Source organism: Anopheles merus, chromosome 3L, assembly GCF_017562075.2.
Source record: "Anopheles merus strain MAF chromosome 3L, AmerM5.1, whole genome shotgun sequence".
Classification (NCBI taxonomy): Eukaryota; Metazoa; Arthropoda; class Insecta; order Diptera; family Culicidae; genus Anopheles; species Anopheles merus.
Window position 1 is genome coordinate 2,340,305 of NC_054085.1, and position 23,250 is coordinate 2,363,554.

At 40.0% G+C, this 23,250-nt stretch overlaps 5 protein-coding genes and 1 long non-coding RNA gene across 12 annotated transcripts; 4 read left to right on the forward strand and 2 right to left on the reverse strand.

Annotated features, from left to right (window-relative positions):
- Positions 1–606: 606 nt before the first annotated feature.
- LOC121599120 (SPRY domain-containing SOCS box protein 3) lies at positions 607–6,617 on the reverse strand. 5 transcript variants are annotated; one of them, XM_041926661.1, is made up of 3 exons: positions 6,478–6,592; positions 5,127–5,483; positions 607–2,904 (listed from the first exon to the last, which is right to left on the reverse strand). In XM_041926661.1, exons 2-3 carry the CDS (start codon positions 5,469–5,471, stop codon positions 2,167–2,169), a joined length of 1,083 nt encoding a protein of 360 aa, XP_041782595.1. In that variant the 5' UTR covers positions 5,472–5,483; positions 6,478–6,592; the 3' UTR covers positions 607–2,166. The 5 variants fall into 5 exon arrangements, with proteins under 5 accessions (XP_041782595.1, XP_041782590.1, XP_041782593.1 ...); XM_041926656.1 differs by lacking the exon at positions 6,478–6,592 and adding an exon at positions 5,724–5,948 and having other exon boundaries at positions 608–2,904; XM_041926659.1 differs by lacking the exon at positions 6,478–6,592 and adding an exon at positions 5,968–6,035 and having other exon boundaries at positions 609–2,904.
- Positions 3,064–3,955, forward strand: LOC121599122. Its single transcript, XR_006005639.1, has 2 exons — positions 3,064–3,633; positions 3,718–3,955. It is a non-coding gene; the product is annotated as an uncharacterized LOC121599122 (long non-coding RNA).
- Positions 4,394–5,096, forward strand: LOC121599121. The gene is made up of 2 exons (XM_041926662.1): positions 4,394–4,497; positions 4,583–5,096. The coding sequence occupies exons 1-2, from the start codon at positions 4,491–4,493 to the stop codon at positions 5,002–5,004; spliced, it is 429 nt and encodes a 142-aa protein (XP_041782596.1). The 5' UTR covers positions 4,394–4,490; the 3' UTR covers positions 5,005–5,096.
- On the forward strand, positions 6,025–14,957 carry LOC121599119. 3 transcript variants are annotated; one of them, XM_041926655.1, is made up of 5 exons: positions 6,025–6,111; positions 12,439–13,191; positions 13,508–13,688; positions 13,783–13,941; positions 14,016–14,957. In XM_041926655.1, the coding sequence occupies exons 2-5, from the start codon at positions 12,614–12,616 to the stop codon at positions 14,229–14,231; spliced, it is 1,134 nt and encodes a 377-aa protein (XP_041782589.1). In that variant the 5' UTR covers positions 6,025–6,111; positions 12,439–12,613; the 3' UTR covers positions 14,232–14,957. The 3 variants fall into 3 exon arrangements, with proteins under 3 accessions (XP_041782589.1, XP_041782588.1, XP_041782587.1); XM_041926654.1 differs by lacking the exon at positions 6,025–6,111 and adding an exon at positions 7,735–7,877; XM_041926653.1 differs by lacking the exon at positions 6,025–6,111 and adding an exon at positions 7,941–9,269.
- A 4,326-nt stretch (positions 14,958–19,283) lies between these two features.
- Positions 19,284–20,897, reverse strand: LOC121599539 (probable chitinase 10). The gene is made up of 3 exons (XM_041927410.1): positions 19,934–20,897; positions 19,751–19,862; positions 19,284–19,673 (listed from the first exon to the last, which is right to left on the reverse strand). The coding sequence occupies exons 1-3, from the start codon at positions 20,731–20,733 to the stop codon at positions 19,458–19,460; spliced, it is 1,128 nt and encodes a 375-aa protein (XP_041783344.1). The 5' UTR covers positions 20,734–20,897; the 3' UTR covers positions 19,284–19,457.
- Positions 20,898–21,163: 266 nt separating this feature from the next.
- On the forward strand, positions 21,164–22,336 carry LOC121599543 (protein obstructor-E-like). Its single transcript, XM_041927414.1, has 2 exons — positions 21,164–21,864; positions 22,000–22,336. Exons 1-2 carry the CDS (start codon positions 21,280–21,282, stop codon positions 22,231–22,233), a joined length of 819 nt encoding a protein of 272 aa, XP_041783348.1. The 5' UTR covers positions 21,164–21,279; the 3' UTR covers positions 22,234–22,336.
- Positions 22,337–23,250: the final 914 nt, after the last annotated feature.

Below are 23,250 nucleotides of genomic sequence, written 5' to 3' on the forward strand. Positions count from 1 at the left end.
CTGATTTAGGGCTGTTTAACGAAAAATCGTTCCGATGTCGTACTTTGTGGCTGATTAAGAGATAGACGGTACTTTGCGGAACTATGGAGCTTTTTAACAGGCACATGGTACTTTTTGGAACTTTGCGGCTGATTAGCACTATGTGTAGGGTTCATGGTGGAACTTGAAGGCTTGTTAAGAAAGGGTACTGAACTTGGTGGAACTTTATAGCTTTTTAATGCATGACATCGGTACAAGGTGGCTCTTGTCAAAGTGTCAAAGACGGACGCCGGCAATAATCTCATTGCTGCTGCACAAGTTAGATTCGTTATTTGAAGAATGAATATTGAGTGAAGTGATTGTGAATTATCAGTAAATTGTTTAAAATTTTGTGTTATTCATCAATACAAAGGATTTAAAAATATACATATGTGTTTAAACGAAACAAATCTTGTTGTTTATTTCATCAATGACGCTTGCTTGAAAATAAAACACAAAGAAAAATAATCCCTGGCATCGTGGCATAAGGAAGCTGCTTAGGCGCTGTTTGAAAGACCCACCTAGAACTTTGATGCTGTTTATCTACTGCAAAAGGCGAATTAGAGCAGCGATCTTTAGCGTGCCAAAATGAGCTGCTTAAGCAATTCTGGCTATTTGGGTTTGGTTCTTTGTGTTAAAACCTTGCCTGGAGCCAGTCGGAGCCGTTTTGCCCATCACTAATTTACAGCACAAAATTGATTTTTTCATTGATATATTTTTTTATCTCTTTTTGATTCCACCGTCTTCCACTTTTTATCGCGTCTTCAAACAGTTATTCAGTAAGAAAGAAATTATGCTATAAGCAATTTATAATAAATAAGATCATCTCGCCCAAGAGCATATCATTAGTACCACATTTGAGTGCACCAATGAATTGCTCAAGCATACACATTTTCTCTCTTATTTGTTTTTACCTAAAACATATTTGAAAAATTCTGTTCCCAGCCTACAAGTGGCAGCAATTGACAGATGAAACTTTCGCCTTCATAAGCAATTCAGAAAAACGCGCTAGAAACCAACATATACCACACTTGCGCCTCACATCATTATACGACACTTTTGCTCCTGATAATAGTGTAATATTAAACAATTGCTTAAAATCAAATAAGAGCTTTGATTGCCTATGTGATAATTACCATCAATAATATGCTCAATGTTTACCGTTCGTGATCTAGATTTTACCGCCTCCAAAAAACACACTAAAAACATAAGTGATATAACTCGTTATGCGAGATTTTATTTGTTATGAGAGGTTTTTGATTTTTTATGCGAACAACTCGTCATGAGGGGTGGTTCCACTGAACTCATCTAACTTCGTTTTCAAGCGATTCTATTCATCTTTGAATTTCCGCTATACCCTAATCTAACCGTTTATTGTTAACTCTTATTAATATTTTTTATTATTCTTCGTATTTATATTTTATAGTGAACTTGTGTATGTGTATGTGTGTTAAGTCATGTTCAATTACTTTAGAAGCACTTTGAATAATGATATGATTATCGTGCGTTTTTAATATGACGATTTCTTATTTTGAGACGAGACTTTTTAAGGTCTCACACCCGTGGTATCGGCCAATTGGCCCAACCCTAGAGACCCTGGAGGCCTTGGCTTGATTCAACAGCTGTACTAAATAAGAAGAAAAATGCTTATATTACTAAACAATTGTATGTTTCTTTTCTTTATTAGGGAGGAACGGTCCAAAAACCTCGTAATGTATAAACAGTTCTATGTTAAGGTTTATCAATCGTGAAAATCAAAGTCTTTATTAATTCATACGGAAGTACACGATACATCTGCAAAATAAATGCTAGACGAAATTTAAGATAACGAGTATGAATGAGCTTCCAACTCGGTTGATGAACATACGTATCATACACAAGCCGTATATCATGAAGTATTTAGTTTTAGTTGTAAAATAACCATATTACTTCGAGGAAAATCCACAAGTAGGAAAAAAATGACTAACATAACAAAAGATTACTTACTTCGTCAGCATCATTTTGATCCCAATTTTAGGTTAATTTATGTTTATCCTTACGATGGTAACAACTGTAGTGGTAAAATGATTGAAATGGATGGCACTGGTTCAGTACACACGCCTGCAGTATACTGGTTACCAGTATACTGGCAGTATAAATAGTATTTATCTAAATAATCACAGCCAGCTCATCATCCTCACTATTAGACTCAGTAGAAATGAAGCGGTGGTTGTGTGATTTTGATGATCTCGTGGTTTCTTCGTTGAGATCCTCGCGCTTCATTAAGCTATCATAGATTTGGGATTCCGAATTGATTTCCTGTCCTTTGGAATCGTTACCAGCGGCCGAATCGGTTGAGTTGAAGAGTTTTAGCTTTTTACCACACAGTACTGCTTCGTCGGCCAGATGTAAATTGTTAAGTGCGAAGTCCTCTGTCCGGTTAGGCTCTTTTAATTGCAAGAACCATAGCTCTTGTGCGATCTTCTTCAGGCCTGGTATAGCATTTACCTGTGCGAGGAGCTTTGGGTATTTACAAACCACCTTCATGCAATTAAACCTCAGATTATCTTCGAAAGAGGCAGCATTTATAAGCTTAACGGACGATTTGGCGGACGTTGATGAAACCATCGGATATATTTCTACTCCGTCTTCTCTCGGAATGCCCGAATACGCTCGGCCAAGCGAACGTCGGTTAAGAAAATATTCCAATGTACCACGAAACATGTCCACGTAGATACCAATGATGCGGCCACGGCTGAACTTCTTTCCATAATACTTCAGTTGGCCATTGTGCTGTGCCAACCCACGATAGGAATAGCCCCACGATTGGTCGTCGATCCCTAGCACACTGGTGAATGAAAACTGATGCCGAAGTAAATCCACCTTATCAGTGCCAATGCCAAACATCTAAAAATGAATTGAATCAGAGAAATATTATTATTCGGGTTAATTGGTAGGGCGATAGGAAGGGAAAAATATGCGTAAGCTAAATTTTAAACCACTCAGTCTCGATATTTGCTTGAGAATATTCCTTAATCAGTAATAACATAACAATCGATACTTACGTATACTATAAGTTTACCTTTCCATTCCCGACTAGCAGTTACTATCTCGCTACTACAGAACAGTCGTAATCGCTCAGATTCAAGCGTCAGAGCCAATAAAACGATTAATCGAGGTTGCGGTTCCCGACTTTAATCATGTTTTGATAAAATTCGTGCCGGAAATCGTTCGTCTAGGCTTCAGCTGACGCAAGGAAGTCTTATCCATTCGGCTTAATCAATGTTCTACAACTTGTCCGACAAACATTTACTTATTGCTTTTCGAAGCCAACAGTCACGAGTTCTAGGCATAGTGAAATTTGCTATTTTAAAATGGCAGGAGCAATCAAAACACACTCAACTGTTGCAATATTACTTCTATTTGTTTCGCTTTCTGCCCTTCTGCCCTTCGCTGCAGAGGCAGCTCGGTGTGATGGACTTCCTGGCGGAACCTTGCTGATTCATGAAAGTTTTGCAGACTGTAATCGGTACATTGCCTGCCAACATGACACCGATCACGAGTGGTACTGTCCTACTGGGGAATTTTTCAATCCACGTAACCTACAATGTGAAGCCACCTGTCCAACGGGAAGAGGTAATTTCAACATTCTGCACAAATTATTACGAATAGCATAGCATAATATCCTGATTCTTGTTGCCCGTTACGTTTTACTTGCAGAAACCTTATGGTGTGCTGGAGTGCCGGATGGTGCTTTCATTCGCGTACCACCGACGCAGGCTCCTAATTGTCAACAATACTACACGTGTTTTGGAGGAAACATGTTCTTGAACACATGTCCCCAAGGGTTTTTCTTCTCCCAACTGCTCCAGGCATGTACTTTTAGCCAAGATGATTGCTAATATTGTCACTAATTGTCTAATATAACAATAAAGTTACTACACACTCGGATAACATGGCATAATTGTGTTGAAGCTTTTTTTAGGGTGACATGAGTAAGTAAATATAAAACGGGCAATTATCTTATGAAAACGAGAATAGTTAATTTCTTGAAGAACTATGCATGTTTTCATGCTTAAAAAAATAAACACTAAAATTAAAAAAAACTGAAAAAGAGGTTTAACAGAGGACTGATAAGAATAAATTGCGTTTTAAAAGATTGAAATGCTAGTTTTGAAGAAGCTTTCACGAATTTGTATCAACGTTGTATCGATCATTTACAAGGTTAATCAATTATCAATTATTTTCAACGGACTGGTGGTATATTATTTTTATCACCAGACATACCACAACTACCTCATGGCGTATTTATTTTAACGATTCTCGGCAATATCACAAGGGCAATAAAGGGATTTTCTTTTTCACAATCATTATTGAGAACCAGATTTGATAAAATACAGACGATAAGCGTCTGGCAACGTGGAGACGCAATTAAACACGTCTAGTGATTGCGTTCCATAATAGTACGTTTATTACCTAGTAGGTGAGCAGTAATGAAAGGTAGGTTGTCTTGGAGGTCTTACCCTAGGATATTATTTACACTACGATCTATCTTTGATGCGTGTTACAATTCCAACCTTTATAGGGGTCTTGTTGATCGTCGTAGCAGTCATCCTGCTTGCCACAGGGACTACAGCCTTCTTCTGCGATGGCATACCGGCAGGAATGAGACTACGGTTCCCATTGCCGGAAATATGCAACGAATACATTTCCTGCCATCATGGCACCGAACACGAGTGGCGTTGTCCAGTGGGTCGCTTCTTTAGCCAACGTGCCCAGCGCTGTGTGGACGCGTGCGATCCTACCGAAACGATCAATATTTGCGCCGGACTGATCAATAATATACTGCTACGACCACCGCTGTCGGAGTTTCCCTTCAGCTGTCGGCGCCATTATCAGTGCATTGGCGGAAACATGGTTTCGAGAGAGTGTCCGCCCGGGACGTTCTTCTCGCAACTTGCCCAAGGATGTGGTTCAGTTAGGGAAGAATTTTGCATCCCAGATTAATAGATAGTGCCCCGATCGCTGTCGTTTCGTTTAAACAATTGCGATACATGTGCTTACATTAAAAATAAAATGTTACCACTGCTATAAAGTTATTAGTTGTATTAGTTAACAAGGAAACTTACGATGTCTGTCCCGGATAGGGGTGAAAGAATTTTCAGTTCCCAGTAATGGTGTCGCCCTCGGTATAATGGTTCATTACCACGGACTATGGTAGTTCCTTGGCTGTACACTGGGTGAAAAATCACTTCCGCACCAGATACCACCGTTTCGAATGTTAATGCTTTATCCCATATCCAATCTAGCCTTGTCGATGTATCTTCTCCGCAGCTGCACGGCAGCATTTTCTTCGTCGAATGTTTCCATCGGGTTTCATTTGGATACTCGCAGTTGCAGAACGGGACCGACCAGTTATCGGTGCAGCTCGTTCGTAGGAAATTGGGATTTTTGCTTCGTTGAACAACGTTCATTTCGCTGGCCACCTGCGTGGGAATAATAAAAAATTAATAGAAAAGTAAAATGAAATAAACACATGCAAGCAACGATAGCACTACTGTCCAACACAATAGTTATATTTCATACATAATATGGTCGGTTGTTTTATATAGTATTAGATGCACTATGTTCCACTACAAGCCAAGTTGAAATTGTAGAATAGAACGTATCATAAAGTAAAAAGAGAACTAATTCTGTGATAATAAATATCAGACGAAGTGAACTACCGGCAAAGAACCGCACGGAATATAGTGACGCATTCCTGGTTCCACGTTCCAGTTAAATGCAAAATCAAGGCACTTGCAATCGACGTATTACAGAATTTCTAGCCGGTAAATTGTACAGAAATAAAACTAAGATTCTTGAACCAACATTAGCAAATTTGTTCACAGAAACAATACTGTGTGGCGTACGGACGTAAACAATCTGTTGTACGTCAAATGGATTGTGTCATCACTCACACATACATACATTCTCGTTTGACAGTTTTGTTGTTAGGCAGAATACAGCAATCAGCCGTTAGCAAGTTTTTTTTTTATTTATTTACAATTCTCAAAGAAACGGTTCTGTAGCGTGCATGCGTTCCGCGCGTGGAAATCTGAAGTAATCACTTGGGTATGTATTAAATGATTCTATTGTTGTTGTACAATCCAGCCAACAGCTCAACTATATTTTTTCACACAACACATTCAAAAGCCAACTATAGCAGTAAAGTGCATGCTTTTCACGTAAAAACAGGACGTAAAACCGTTTGGCAGAAAAAAGCACTTAAGTTTTGGTTAACTTTTAAGCACCCAGATTCAATTCAATTACAACCATCACTCTATTCTGTTAATTCGCCTTATTTTTTTTCTTTCAATTGTGTGTTTGTCCTTGAAAGATTTAATAGCTTATACAGTTTAAAATCTCGAATCCACTATGTCATTGGTACTGCAGCTCAAATTGGCTGTGTACACACTGATAAGATTGCACTTGCTGTACCGGTGGCGTTGAGATCGGAAACCAACAAATGTCCCAGAGATTAAAGCTCGCACTTGATGCTACGTACTTCCATTGTACTCGTACGCTGATGCTACCGCTGGAGAATGACACTGAATACTAGGACGCACGATGCCTCATGATGACTATATATATATAAAAAATTATCTCGCCGCCACTCATCAATAGCACACGCCGGCCGTCTCCCAGAACCGGGAAGCTAACCATCGCTTACAGTACATTAGTTTGGTATTTTAAACACGTGCACTTTCTTATGCAAGCTCATTATAAGCGTCCGAAGGATTATGTGCTGAGATGTTTAACGCGAACGGATGGTTTGGTTTCATTGCTTATCAGTAGAACATTGGCCCATTTGAATTAAGTTTGCACCGGAAAAGGTCGCAAAGGGATGATGATAACCTGCCCTTCATGGTCAGCTGACGGACTGAAATAATATTAATAAAAAAAAAAGGGAAAAAGGCTAGTAATTATTCCCACGCAAATATTTTGTACGTGAATTTCTCCACTTGTTTTACAGAAAGCATATTGAGCAGGTTTGAATAACTTTGGGCACACTGTGAAATATTTGTATTAAAAAGGCATGGTCGGACAGACATGCCATTAAAGCGGATTAAAGTCTATCGAGAGGCTGGGGTCACCAAACTTTTCAGCTAGCGGATCGCATTGCTTCGCATATAAAGTTTTTGAGGGCCATTTAACGTTATCTAAAACTGGTGCTTAAGAGCTAACAAGAAGCCTAGTGTGGGTAAATGAAAAATGCCACCTAACTGTTACAAAATGAGTTCCTTTCATTCATCTATACATTTCGTAGAGATAAAACATTTACGAAAAGAGTTTAAGCGTATCTTAATCAACCGAGATGGCAGAAAAAGTCAATGGATGAAAAATTATTGCAATACACCCCATGGTGGTGCTTGACTGGTGCTAATAATGAGTACGGATAGCTAGCTGCTGTATCCAAGAAGTATCCAAAAATAAATACGCGAATAAACGCGAATCATCCACGCCTTACTCAACGCCAAGGTGTGCGCAAAACATCAACATACCGATCGGTCATTTTCGGGTGCCGACTGGAAGGTCCAATGTTTTTCCGGCCGGATGAAATGTGGCACTAATTTTTTCTGGGTATGGTGCGCTGTGAGAGTGAGAGGATTTACTCACTGGAGCTGGGAAATCCGCTCTAGATTTGCTCCCAACACATTTTGTTTTGTGAGTGTCAGAGCTTGGGTGGTTTGCTCGCAAAATGGCCCTATGCTACGGTCCGAATCGGAGTCGGGTCGGGCATGAATTCGTAGACTCAGGAAGAAATATATGTGTTGATTATAAAGTTAAAAAGTTATGAAAAAGTGTAACAACAAGTTGCGTGCAAGAAAATAAAACAGGTAATGGTAATAGGCATAACAAAATTCTGATTTACTGCTCAATAATGTACAGCTTGCAAAAGAGCACTCTGTGAAGGTGGATGTCTCCAATGAACTGTGAAAACAATATCGGTTTCGACACGATACAGCTGTTGTGCGTGTGTGTGTTTATCTGTTTGATAAAAAAATGAGCATGTTATCCTTTTTTATGATTTCTCCCCTCAAGGGGATGTTTGGGGGATGTTTGTGCACGAGGAAGAAATAAGAGCGAGCGCGAGAGGAGATACGCATCGATAGAGAGCAGTTTCTATTGCCTAAGAGCGCATGATGGAGAGCAACGGCCAGTATACGGTGAGAGTTGTTGTAGAAAATGAAAAAGGAAACAAACCCCAGCCAGTATGTGTTCCCGCCCCAGCCAAAGTGTCTGGGTCCGTTCCGTGTAGTACTGAGGTGATAGTGTTGCCGTGCGAAAGTACCCTCATCGGAGGATAGATAGACTGGGAAAAATCTTTCAGCAGCTACTGCTGCCAGGTGGAAAATTACCTTCCATCGAAGGATGATGCTAGTGTGCCATTTTTACTGCTCTCAGCAAATTTGAGAACGGTAGTAGCTCATACACCAGTGACCATATTGCTGCAAAAAGTGTTTTCCTACGCCGTGCCTAGAGCCGTGCAAACGGTTGCATATTAGGAGTTGGCGTAAAAGAGAAACGATTCCGCCCTCATCTTGGCTAGTGTGACCTAAGAACTTTGATGCATGGTGAAAAGTTAACGTGTTGATGTGGAATGAAGGTGGCGAGTTGTGGAATAATGGTGAAATGCTGCCATCATTCCGTTGTTGGCACAGTGGAAGATATAAGTTAACCTCAGTTGTTATAAGCTAATATAAATTAGTTGAAATCCGGTTCGTGTGCCACACTATGCAGTTGGAAACACTCTAACAACCATTCGGTTGTGTCTCTCTAAAAGGAAAAATGAAAAAGGGTAAACTCTTCACACTCATCTTGTTTGTGAAGATAAAACTGGAGAGAGTGCGAAATGACGCTTAAAAAAGATGTATTGTTTAGTGCACTAATAAAACAATTTATATGGAACGTATTCGTGGTGCAATTACCTCGTGAGAAAATGGTAACCCGAACGTAGCGCCACTACGCCAATATTGCGGATGCATGTTTAACGCGTTGACTGTATGTGTGTATATGGTATGTGGTGATATGAGATGGCCGTTAAAGGACATTGCGATGCTGTTGCTTCCCTCGACGCTTCTGTACGTCAAATGAGAACAGTCGCGGGTGGTAGTGGTCTCACTGTTTCAATCGGGCTAGGTGGAAATGCAGATTTCAGGTTAAAAAGTTATCACCGTCAACATTTTCAACGTTTTATCATCTGAAAGGCGTGCATCACAACGATCAAGGTATGGATACTTCCTGTGGGAAAATGTCACACCAATCAGAACATCCGGGCTTCTTTGATGTAATGCATCCTCACTTCCTCAATGGGGTGTGCGTGGGATGAAAAACATACAAATACATAAAACTTCACACATAAACCATACGACACATAGCGTTATACGAAAAACTGCATATGTGGCTAAAGAAAAGGGTTTCTATAACCCGATGGGTTTTTTGTAACTCGACAGGCTGAGAGGATTGGTTGAGAACGTGAAGATAATCATATGCATGGAGCAAGAAAGAAAATATGGGAGAAGATGAAAAAAAAACTTCATCATATCGAACGATTCTGATAGTGTGTCCTGACCAAACTAAAATCAAAGAATAACTAAAATACTTGCACTCACAGACTAACAAGGAATGAGCAAAGATAGGTACGGATAGCCTTCCTGCACCACAAACCATGTAGGCAACAGATGAAGAGAGAAACTCTTAACAGTAATCCTCGTCGCAATGCATTAAATGAAGGGCAGCGGAAGTGAGCTCTGACCTGAAGTGATGAAGATGTTTGGAATTGTTGTGTCCGCACAAAACAAACATGAAGACGGTGGTGTACGGCACAAACAGAATATGTATTTATTCACTATCTTTGGTATATGTTCAACTGTTTACAATAATAAATAATACCACACAATAACACGCAATGCGGGGAGAAGACGGCTGGTCCTTCTCGCGCCGCGATCCTCACTGAGGACGTCACCGGATGACAGCCCTGCTGTCAACGGCGAGCCCTCAGGATGAGGCAGCGGTCTGTCCACAACATCTCCCCGTTTTAATTAAGCCGGTACGGCTTAAGCCAACGCAGCGGTTTTAATGTACTTAAAACCGGAGTGGCAAGCGTACGGCTCAAGTGGCGCTGTGTAAAACGGGGGAGAGTGTTGAACGGCCTCCGTGCCTAACGCTCGAACGGGATGAGCGTTACGGGCTGCAACAGGGGGCAGCCGATGTGCTGCGCTTGCTCGTTCCGTTGCAGCCGCTGTGGTGTTGTTGTTGTTGTTGTTGTTGGTGCAACTGCAGCATGATGCTATTGCCGTAGGACGTTGCACCGGACGCCGATGATGCTGATGAGGCAGCTCTCCGGATGCTGCTGCCGTTGGGGCGTCGATGTGCGGCTGAGCAGGGGGCGGCCGTGGTGCCGCGCGCGCTTGGACCGCACAGCCGGAACCGCTGCACAGGGGCGACCGTGATGTCGCTGCCGGTGAACTGCTGTGCAGGGCGCGCAGGATGATGATGACGTTGACGATGATGATGAGGGTACACAGGGGGCGACCGTGATGCCGCGCACGACGACTGTGACCCGGGACACATACGATGTTGCTGCACAGGGGCGACAGTGGTGCCGCCGTCGAGATGCACCTGTGCAGCTGGAGCGCCGGCGATGAAGATGGACAGGGGGCAGCCGATATGCCTCAGCACTGTGCCTGCTCACCGGGCTCGACGATGATGCTGGTGCAGCAAGGGCGGCCCTGATGCCGCGCACGACAATACTGCACCAGCGTGTCCGATGACGCTGCAGCGGGCGGCGGTGATGCCGTGTGACGACGGTCCAAAGCGGAATGTCCCCTCGCTTTGTCCGGTATAGTGCTGCAGCGGAGTGAGGATCCTGGGGCTACGCGCAAGCTCGAGCGAGCCCATCCTGCGCGATGGCGGTTGCGCAATGGTGGAACCGCAATGGTGGCCTCCGTGCTGCGTCGGTACGTTGTAGGATCCCCCCCTACGCGAGGAGGATCCCATCCTCGTCGCCACTGTTGTGTCCGCACAAAACATACATGAGGACGGTGGTGTACGGCACAAACAGAATATGTATTTATTCACTATCTTTGGTATATGTTCAACTGTTTACAATAATAAATAATACCACACAATAACACGCAATGCGGGGAGAAGACGGCTGGTCCTTCTCGCGCCGCGATCCTCACTGAGGACGTCACCGGATGACAGCCCTGCTGTCAACGGCGAGCCCTCAGGATGAGGCAGCGGTCTGTCCACAACAGGAATGTTCACAAGTATAATGAAGAGTCTTGAATTTACATGTTGTTTCAGTTAATGAGTGCACTTTTGCGTCCAAACTACTTGACATTTAATAACAAAAGAAGAAAGCATTGCTAATCATCGGCGAAGAGGAACATATTTAAGGAGAAGAAATAGTAGGGGTGTAACAAAAAAACGATTCATTTTTTTGTAAGTGACCAGCCCTGCTAAAAGCCAAATTTTCAGAAATAAAATGCAAAGAAAATATGAACAAATTAACTCCTTTAAGGATATTCTATACATTATTTAAAGCAAAGCATTAAGAAACAGAATTATTTAAGTATCTTTATCTGAAAATGAACGAAAATTGCGCCAATAATCAGTGGTTGTACATCGAACCGAATATTCTTAATAGTGTTGAAGCCAAGTATAGATTATTGTTTTGAAGATGAAAAGTATGCGTGAGAACAGCTGGTGAAAATATATGCATTTGCCAACCGTCAGCTGTCGGTCCTAACTAAATTAGGGCATTGATTATTGATCGTCCCTTGTGTCAACCGGGTGGAGGCTGCATGCAAACGCTGTACTGGACTTTCAATGAAGCCTTTTGCATCTGCAAGAGGTTGAGAAAGAAAGAAAGAAAGATATATACATATAGAGAGAGATAGAGATAGAGAGAGAGAGAGAGAGAGAGAGAGAGAGAGAGAGAGAGAGACAGAGAGACAGAGAGAGTTCACGGAATGATTCAATTTCAGTAACTTCATTATTTATTCAGTTTTTGTACTGTCAAGCGCCCGGCAAAATTGATATTGACACGCAGAAAAGGCAGAGCGTATTTGTAAAATTTAAGCTTTCATTTTAAGGAGGAATCGAGGCTTAAATATTTTTGTTCAGAAAATTTAAAGCAAAGGGAAATGTATAATATAAAAATGTGAATTGTAAATATAAAATGTTAACATATCTTATTTGATTTAATTATAGAGGCTGTAATTTTGACAGTCTATATGCTTTTGAGATTTTTTAAAGTGTACAGGAACATAATAACTGAAGTAATTCAACGTGTCATCGAAACAATTTGCTGCATTATTTCACCATTTAAAAAAAACCGTTTACTGTTCAGTGAAATATTTTCTCGTACCTTACCCTAAACTTTATTTGTAGACCAATCGAAATAAGTTAACATGTGATTCCTGCTCAACCGAATAAGATTAACGGACAATCGATCAACAACTACTAGACGGTGCCATATATTGCTAGATTGCAGATGTCTGATCTGCGTTGTTCTTGAATTTAGAAGAGTGCAACACTTCAATAGAAGCGGTGGCTGCGAGAGGAGATGCATTTTTGGATTGATAAACGATCGCAAGCGTGTGGTTTCGGCAGAGCCCGAGTGGCAGCATCTTTGTCCAGTGGTGGTGGTCTGGGCTTTGGCCACCCGCGACGTGTGCCCCGGAAATCAATGGTCACCCCAATACATCGGTTTCAAACGGTTGACTGCAGCCGGCCTCACTTTCATCGCCAGCAGCAGTCGCAACAGCAGCAGCATCAATCGCAAACGAATCCGTCTATCCCAGGAGCCCATCATTCGTCCACACAAAACCAACAGTCGACAGCTCATCAGCACCAGCAGCCACAGCTACAACATCAGTCGCAAACAAATCAACAGCATCATCATCACCATCCACATCATCCGCACCACAATCAAGCTTCTGCGCAGCAGCAATCGCAAGCGAGTAATCTACAGCAGCAACAGGTACATCAGGTGCAGCTACACATCAGTGGTCAGTATAATCCCCAGAGCAGCATTTTGCCAGCGCCATCGCCTTATCCACAGTCGAGTCCAATTTTACAGCAGAGCTCTTCACCGAATGCTCTGAACTACCACGTACCTGTGTCGATGAACCATATATATAGGTGAGCATTAAATTCTTCAATTCAATCCTCTGTTGACATGAAAGCATACAACGACAGAAAATTGTAGTATATAAGTTTACTTAAAAGAATCCATCGAGCATTATTTTGAACATTTTACTATCCCATATAGATGGATTAAAAGAAGCAAGAAATCTGGTGAATTTATTACATAGTAAAAATAAATGAAAAATTATGCTTGTGTTCCACGATCTTGTTGTACAATGTTATCGTTTTAATGTAGCGCAATACAAGTTAAATGTGTTTACCACATATAGAAAGGTTTACGGCTTATTCCCTTGCTATCTCAACTTTGTAGTGCATCAACACAATCGTCTGGAGCTGAAATCGAGGGAATCAGCAATGCTGGACAGCAAGCACAACCGCACGTGGGACACGATGCACAACTGTTGCCGGCACACCTCAAATGTGGTATGTGGGCATCGTTAGCTTTAGCCACTGTATTTGTAGCTGGAGCAAAGTTTTATTTCGACCATCAGGTAGGTACTTCTGCCGTTAGAAATTTGGAAGTCATTGCTTTATCTAGCCAAACATAATTAATTCTCCCGTCCACTTTTAACTTTGGTCTCACAGGGCACCGGCCTAGAAGTATTAATTTTCTGTGCATTTTCGGCGACATTCTTTTTGGCGGCTTGTACCGTGTCGCTCTGGAGACGTCCACGGGACATCCAAATCTCTGGCAACAATGTGATATCGGAAACGATTTCGAACGCAGAACAAAGCTCACTACAGGTGGGTATCTAATATTTCCGTTGACTCGTTTAATAGTTCCAGGCTAATTTTTTTGGTTATGCTTTTATTTTTAGAATCCAGAGTTTCTGAGCAGCAATCCTTCGCCCCTGCTTAATGGTACTGCCGGAAGTGTGCCGCTGGGTGGATTGGTCCCTGGAAATATCCAACAGGCTTCATTAGCAAGCATAGTCGCTCCACCGCCACCGTATCATATAGCGATTCTCCTGCCCGATAACTCGAAGGATGCGGAGGAAACTCCTCCCCCGTCCTACGATAAAATAATTATTTAATGTTAATCTTCGGGCATCGGAGATCCGCGTTGAAAGTGCCATTGTGTAATCCTTCAATGTCTTTGGTGGTATTCAAAAGGCAACTGATTTATTCAATATTCAGTGTACGTAAAACGTAGCTGGAAATTAGTGGGAAAGACAGGTGCAATAGTCAACTCGACGCGTGTAGTTATTGCTTGTGTAGCATTAGAGTACGGCTATTTTTTACTTTTAAAAATTAAAAGACAATGAAGCGAAGCGATAAATAGGACAGCTGCGATAAGTAGGAGAACGTTAGTGGCATCACCATTCAAATCGTGACACATGATAATTTCATGGAAAAGCTATTCAAATAACGATACTGATTATTTATAAATATAGTTATGTATCATAGGACGCATTCAACAACTAGTTGTAAAATTTTGCGATTATTCAAAGCCTAACAATCGTAACGCTAGTAAGGGTACAGACAAAAAATAAAGTAAAGATGCTGATATTTTTGACACTAATAACGTGGAACGCAGACACTTTGAGCAAATTTCGAACAGTGCTCCGATATGTCTAGCTGTAGCGTGTATTATTTAATATAATTACAATTATATAGCAAACGGGAAACAAAAGTATTAAGCGATATTCTCTTTATTTATACTGAAGATTGATCGTACCGTATGTTTTAATAAAACTTTACCGACGTAAACAGCGGTCGCTTATGTTTTTTTTTCACAGCAAATATGAAACAAATGGTGAAACAGCTTCTTCGATAACTGATAAACATTCTTCAGGAAAGAAAATTTGCTTCCAATTTACACTTTACTTTCAATTGAACTGTCTATGGCAACTCCAATGAAGCAATGTAGCCATTTCCGGTAGCTACTATCCACGACCAAAATGTTGAAAAATTGACTTAATCAGCATAGTATTAATGGAATAATCACGAATATTTTTTCCAATATCGGAATGATATCTGGCAGGACGCATTTATGATAGTGGCATTCTGATTAACACAATTATTGTTATAATGACATCTTGTGCGAATGAGTGTGTTGTGATTAAAGTTGGTATAATCTTAGGGTTGACCCTATTACTAAGCAGCACAATATTTAAACTATTTATTCTGTTAAGATTAAACGAAATTATGTATGTGTGAATTACAAAATATTACATTTTTTACATAGTGCTCATAAGATAGGCAGGATATAGCTAACGACGAGAGGAAAAGCAACTGAAGGTGAGAATATTGCGCTTTGTTGCGTGTATCTACTTCCACTCTACCGGCAGGGGACCACTCTATTTAATTAACCATTCGCAGTAAGTGTAAATTCTCAGCGAAAATGATATGGCACCGATGATAATCACGATTGGTGATACAAACATGATAAAAAAGTGAATGACATAAAAAATACAATTACACACCCACACAGTTTAAATGTATTGTAGAAACTGGAAAAGTACATAGTTTAGCAAAACGCCAACGCCAAACGCGAATTGCTGTTATGGGTTCATGCCCCATATTGAGACTTTTAAATGTAGGATGGACTATGGTACTATGAGTAGTATTGTACCGTGGGATACCGTTGATTTTTACCGGGTTTTCACCCTTACTGTTTTTACCCGCGTAATATTGGGTATTTTCGATTTAATGGAATTTTCTGATAAGAAAATGCGATTACATTTAACTTAATATCGTACAATAAGTTGAAAACTTATTATATAAGTTGAAATTAATCAAAGCGTTTTACCCGCTACATTTGACATCTTCCAAATTAGATCTAACAGATCAAGGTACTCAACCACTTCTTCTTCTGTTCGGCGTAACGTCCTACGCGGACATGTTGGCCTATACAGGCTTTCGAGACTTAATTCATTAACACACAGCCGGATAGTCAAATCCTTGCTACGGGGAGACGGTCCATTCTAGTTTTGAACCCGCGACGGACATGTTGTTTAGTCGTACGAGTTGAAGACTGTACCATGGGACCGCCCTTAGTGTCACTAAGTTCCTGTTTTGCGTTTAATGCATATACTGTTCCTGCTTTGGGCTATAATGCATAAACTGTTCCTGCTTATGTTGTACATTTCGGTTGGTTCTGATAAGTGTGTCTCAATTGTTTTTATATGAACGGTGTGGCCTGAATTCTTCTGGTTGCGTTTTTTTATGGTATGATCTGATTTGCTGAGTGTGTTATAATGAATGTGTTGCAATGGTGTGATTTGGCTTTCCGAAGTGTGTTACAATGTGTCTATAGCTGATAGTGTGTATTATAATATGTTCTGTATATCAGATATGCTACACCTCCACCCTTTTTGAATAATGTACGATTGAGTCTACACGAAAGAGTGAATTATTCACTAAATGTTTTAGTCTGTTTTTATGTACTGTTGTGTTTTTCCTGTTTGATTGTGTTTTATAACGCAGTTTGTATTTGTAATTTCTACGACTGTATATGGTCCTATATAAGCTGGATCTAATTTCCTTCTATTTTCATTTGTTAAATAGGCATAATCTGCTATTCGTATGTTTACTTTGTTTGCATTTTCATTTATATTTATTTGACGTTGTAATTTTGCTTCAAAAAGTTTTTGTTTTGCTATTTCATGTGATTTTTGTAATTTAAACTGCATTTCATTGTAGTATTGTTCTATATTGTATAATGGCTCTACTTTTGTATTGTATTCTTGTGGTGAATTAGCTTGTCTTCCAAATAATAATTCAAAAGATGTGAAAGCGGGGCTACATGAGGTGAAATATACAGCGTAATGAACTATTCTGACAGGTGAAATATCTGACAGATTCAGCTAAAGGGTTGGGGGAGACACAACATCCGCTTTCGAAATTCACTTAAAAATAATATCTTCTTGAGCAGAACATTCACTAATTGGAAGAAATTATGAACTGTTGGCTCAAAATTGACGAAGTACTGGATATTGAAGTTATTAAATGGATTTAGTTATGATTTTGTGCACGTTATTTGTTTACATTGCACATTAGCTGGTTACTGTGAGGCTTTATCCGTCAGATATTTCGCCTACTAAATAGTTCATTTCGCTGTATATTTCACCTCATGTAGTCTCGCGGTGAGATAGGTTTGCTATGTACAATGTGTTATAAACGAATTCGTAAAATTTAGTCCATTGATCCCAGTCATCATGATGCTCATTGGTGTAACTTCGTAAATATTCATTTAAACTTCTGTGGTTTCGCTCTAAAGATCCTATTGTTTGGGGATGACATGCTGCTGCAAATGTTTGTGTGATTTCTAATATTTTTGATATTTGTGCCAGAATTTGATTGCTATATTCAAGTCCTTGATCTGATCTAATTTCTAAAAAGTTTTCAAATGTAAGAATAAAATTTTCTACTAGCGCTTTTGCTATAGTATTTGCTTCTTTGTTTTGAATCAGGATGATTAAGATATATTTAGATAATTCGCATTCGATTGTAACGGTTGTTATTTGCTGTTTTTGGTAAAGGTTCAACGGTATCAATCGTTATGATGTTCAAAGGTTTTCGATGCATTTGCTAAATTCTTGTGATACTTTCTAGCGTATAGGGATGATTCATGCTGTGTTTGCTGTTACTCTAGTGTTTGACTTTGCTTCGCAGAAGTTATGGGTATTTAAAATTTTCCCAGCGCTTTGTAATGATTGTGGTTGTATATCACGAGCTCAATGAATTCATCTTTGTCATTCATATTTGATTTCATTTTCAACATTTTAGTTGTATCAGATGGCCTGTCTGTTTCATACATGTTTGTTGGACATACATTATATTTATCTATTATTTCTTCCTTTTTCTTTTCGTTTTCTTTGTTTTTATTTGTCATATCTCTAGTATTTACCATTAAGATAGGATTTGTTATATCTGACTTATTTTTAGGGATGAATGGTTTAAGTTCGTCAGAATCAGTTACAATTCTAGACAAAGCATCCGCTACTACGTTGGTTTTACCTGCTAAAAATTCTATTTTAAAATCAAATTCTTCTAAGTTTAGTATCATTCTTGTTAGTTTAGATGTTGGGTTTTTCATACCAAACAGATATACTGATGGTCTATGATCTGTGTTCACGGTGAATTATCTACCGTATAGGTATGGTTTGAAATAATTGATTAACCAGTGAATTGCTGTAAGTTCCTTTTCTATGATAGACTTATTCTTTTCTCCTTGCGCGAAGCTTTTGCTTGCATACGCGATTGGGAGATCTTTTCCATCTGTGATTTGATAATGAATGTGTTACAATGGTGTGGTTTGGCTTTCCAAAGTGTGTTACAATGTGTCTATAGCTGATAGTGTGTATTATAATATGTTCTGTAAAGCAGATATGCTACAGGTTCATTTTACGACGTTTTATGTATTCAGATTATGCAAACCGTCTCCACAGTCGTAATATACCTGTACTATATTAATTTTTGCATTAAAACTTTTTTCGTACGGCAGATGCTGCAATCAGTACAATACTGGTAGTCTAACAAAAAACGAGCATCTTTTTGATTTTTCTTTTTGAACTTCTTTTCTGATGATTACTACTCAAAACTGAATCATAACTTAAATGAACTTAAAAAAAATAATAAAGAAACCAGAAAGCTGTTTTTACAAATGGTGCTATGTTTATTTCGCTTCAGTTTTTAAGAATCGTTCAGTGCAATTGAGAAACATCCCAATGATGTATTATTTAAATGAACTTAAAAGGCATTAAACAGGTAATTTAAACATTCTGAAACGAAAAAATCGTGATATGGTAGTTCCATATTTTTAGCAAAAAACATAGTGGTTCTATTTTAATTTCGCGCCGTGCATGATCTATACATATGATAGTTTTTACTGTGGAAAACCCCGCAATTTACCCGAAAAAAAACTAGGCGTAAATACCCTATGATTTTGAAAATATTCAATTTGGTACATCACTGATCATCATTTGGTCACTGATTGCTTAGCCCATTTGGGCTAAGGCACACCTAGACCGACTAATGTTGTTTGTGCTAAGAAATAAAGAAATAGTTAACCTTTTGCTCTTGTTGGTTTTCCAGCTGGAGTCACTGTATGAAGTTTGAAAGAATACTATTAGTCGAACAGATAGACAGACAATGTTTCTATGCATAAATTTATTTATTTTGATTGTCGTTATGCCGGCATTTTTCGTATTTGCAACCCTCTAACGTTGGTTCGCATGTGAACAACCCTTTCCTCACAAAAAGCTTGTAATGTGTAATCATTTATAAGACAATATATATTTTCATATTTACGTATACTATTGCTGTACTTCACACGACACAACTTCTGCCAAGTTGCATTGAGCTCGATCTGTATCGAAATAAAGACCCGCGGGGCACTGTCGCGCCCAAAGCCGCCCGTTAAGACATCGGTAATACACATCGCACATCGTTGGATGGCGAATTTTAGTTAATTCACTTTCTCCCGTGCACTGCATGATTACCCCTTGAGGTGGGGCGGGAAGTCGTTCGCGCTGTGTTTTGTAAAATATGTAAGTTAAAAATTGATTGTTTTATACACAGTGGTAGGTGATATTGCTATGTCGCTTACCACACAAGGATTATCCACATCTTCGACGATACACCAACCATTCTCGTCATCGTAGATTGTACCTGGCGCGCAGAACCGTTCTACTGTCATGTTGCCAATGCATATGTAATATCTGTAGTGGTAAATAATGATAAGGTTGATATAGTGAACAGTCTTACATTGTAGCTTTGTTTTTTTGAAAACCTTTGGCAGGAGTTTATGCTGGCTATATTTATTTGGCTGCCCTCGGGATTGTTCTGACAAATGTAATCCAAACACTCTGCTTGGTCTGGCGAGTCGCAGACGGAAAGTATGGGATTGTGGTGTAGTCCGGCCGGGCATGCTTCGGTGGCAATGTATTGCCTATCCAAACACACAATGTAAGAACTGCACTCTCCGGGATATGCTAATTCCACTAACGAATCCGTAGATAGTGCTGCACAAAGTGCGGCTAAGTCTGGCCCCTGCTGAACGGTGGTGGTATCTATCGCTGCGGTCGAAGTAATTTCTTGGGTAGTTGTAATTGGTTGCGTGGTGGTATCTGTTTCATCCGTTGTAGTTGAAGTTTCGTCAGTGCTTAAATCGGTCGTTGTTTCTACAGGATTTGTTACCATCGTGGTGTCTGCATCGTTCGTTGTAGTATCGGCTAGGCCTGTTGTAGTATCCGGCATGGACGTCGTTGTCGTTTGCGGACACGGCGGGGGCTCGATTTGACAGTCCACATTGCTTTCATCGTCACATTTAAGTGTGTCCGGATTGAAGAGCATCCCATCCGGACAGCACATCTTTATGCCGATAGCATTGAAACAGGAAACGTAAATACTACAGTCTATATCACTTGGCTCCGAGGTCCATTCTGGGGTGGGATCGTTTTGGCAGGGCACAGTTACGACTGACTCTGGGAAGCATTGTCTCAGTTCTGGGCAACTTTTTGCAACTTTTAACAACAAACCCACAACTACAATAAGTCTCTGCAACTTTGTTCTCCAACGTCCCGTGACCATGTTGTTCTGTGACTGCTGAAATGGATACTAAATGAGGTGCCCTTCACTGAAGGTAGCGCAGTGGTAAGATTAACACTTTCGTAGACACGATAAGTGTGAATGAACACATGAACGTTTCATTGACTAATGCTTTTATCTTATCCGTGGATTAACACAATTCGTTGTCGCGGGACCAAAAATTCCTAACGCCAACCCCATGTTTGGTCTGCACCTGCGTAAGATCCTAGCAGTTCAAACGGTAAATACGATCGGTTTTAAATGGCTTCCTGTTCCATGGCCACATAAAACATGGGATTAATCATAATCGCTGAAAAGAAAAGAACATAAAACAACTTTACAGCCCGGGTGAAATGCAAAAACGCAATATGTCTGTTATCGTCCGACGAATCGAATGATAGGGAGATTATTCGCTGGTGTGATATATGACGGGTATTGAAATACTCGTGAACGTTCCGGATGCGAGCCATTGCTTGCACTCATTTTCGACGGAAGACTAATCAGTGCTAGAGTTTTGCAGCAGCGTAACTATAACTTCTGTCTGGCAGCATGAATCGAGTGTGGCTATTAGCTGTATTGCTTGAAATATTGTTGCTGCAAGCAGCACTGTCGAATAACACGCGTTGTGTGAATCGGCCAGACGGCGTGTTCATAAATGATTTTACCGCTTGTGACGCTTTCTACACGTGTTTGCGCGGAGAGGCCTTCCCAGGCGTATGCCCCATTGGATTTGTATTCAACGAAGAATTGCAACTGTGTGACCACCCATGGAATGTGAAGTGCTTAATCTGCCCTGAAAGTGACAGTTTTGAAGCAACATTTGAGCCAATCGATGGCGAGTGCACATACTATTCGGTTTGCGTTCAAGGTATTGGCGAACTACGTGAATGCGCCCAAGGACTTCAATTTGATCCTGTAGAAAAAACATGCGATTTGGCAGAAAATGTGAACTGTGAAATTCCCCTTTGTCCAAATAATGTGAATCCTAACGTACCACTTTCGGTGCCAAATCCATCTGACTGTTCGAGGTATTACATTTGCTTCATGGGTGAAGCATCTGAACGTGAATGTGCACCGACATTGCTTTTTAATCCTGAAACCAGGCTGTGCGACTTGGAAGAAAATGTAGAGTGTGTAAGTAAACACTGGCAATAAGCTTAAAGAGTTATGCACTGATTAGTTTTAAAAGTTATTGGTATTGATAATATGTACAGAAAATACGTTTGATGCTAATTTATTAATATGTCTTTAATTTACTTTAACCATCAGGAAGAGGGAGTACCATCACCTACATCGTGTCCTCCAACTGGAATTCACTACGTGGGCAATCCAGCAGACTGCGTCTCTTACTTTGTTTGTCTGAACGGAGAAAAGAGTCCCACACCTGTTAGTTGTGCTGCAGGATTAATATTTGACATAACGGATTCTGCATGCCGTCCCCCCAATGAAGAATCACGCTGTGCCAATGGAGAAGAGCCAACTGTTCCTCCTCTGATGGTATAGAGTGCACGAATCTTAAATGTTAAGTTGTTAATCGACGAATGTGGAAAACTGTACGAAAATATTATGTAAAGTAATTCAATAATAACTTCTTCACGTCGTTTGATTGATGCGTTACTTTCATGCCACCGACCGAAACAATTTTGATTGATTGATATTTATATTCAAAGCAATGCAACCGTTTGTCCTGGATAAAATAAATACTAACAAAAATTAAGTTTAAGCAATTCACATGATTTTGAACGTACACAGATTTTGATTCACCTGATGCTGACAAAAAAATCGCTTTTCTCCTTTGCGCCTCGTGCCGAACTTTTAACCGTTCTAAGAGCGCAAAGCTCCTTCACCTTTGTTCTCGAAAATTTGAATTTTTAAATATACATGTTGGCTTTATACTTTATACAAAAATCTTCAGAGTGAACTCAATAACGAGATGCTGTATTTTATTTAAACAGATTACAATCAGATGCAATTGCTGTCCCCGTTCCCTTTTGTAATTTGTTATTTGATTATTTATAATTCAACGGACCGCTTGGCTCTCTCGAAGCATTTAAAATTATACATAATATAATAACATATTCACAAAATGTATGCGTTCACGTTCAGTCATAGGTCAATAACATTAAACGTAAAAGGACACACGGCACGTACCAATAGTCATAGCTTAGTCATAGTTTAGTAACTCGGCGCGCGACATGTTTGGTTGATGACGATCACAGATAACGTTAAATTCACGGCACATACAATGAAACGGATTAGAGCAGCCGAAGCGTGTATTTTCCTGTTAGACTTCTTCCTCTTCCATTTTGCCATGTCTTTTGTGACTTCAGTTTGCAATGGTGCTACGTTAATTTGCTCTTTTTTGCCCTGATGGATTTATTGTCTGTCCTTATTTTGTTTTTTTCTTCAAGAGTTCTCATAATTTTGTTACACTTTTTTGGGTTTTACGGCACCCTTTTTGGACAGGTACATTGAAAATTCTTCTTGGATTGTATTAAATTTGAAAAATTTCACTTCCTG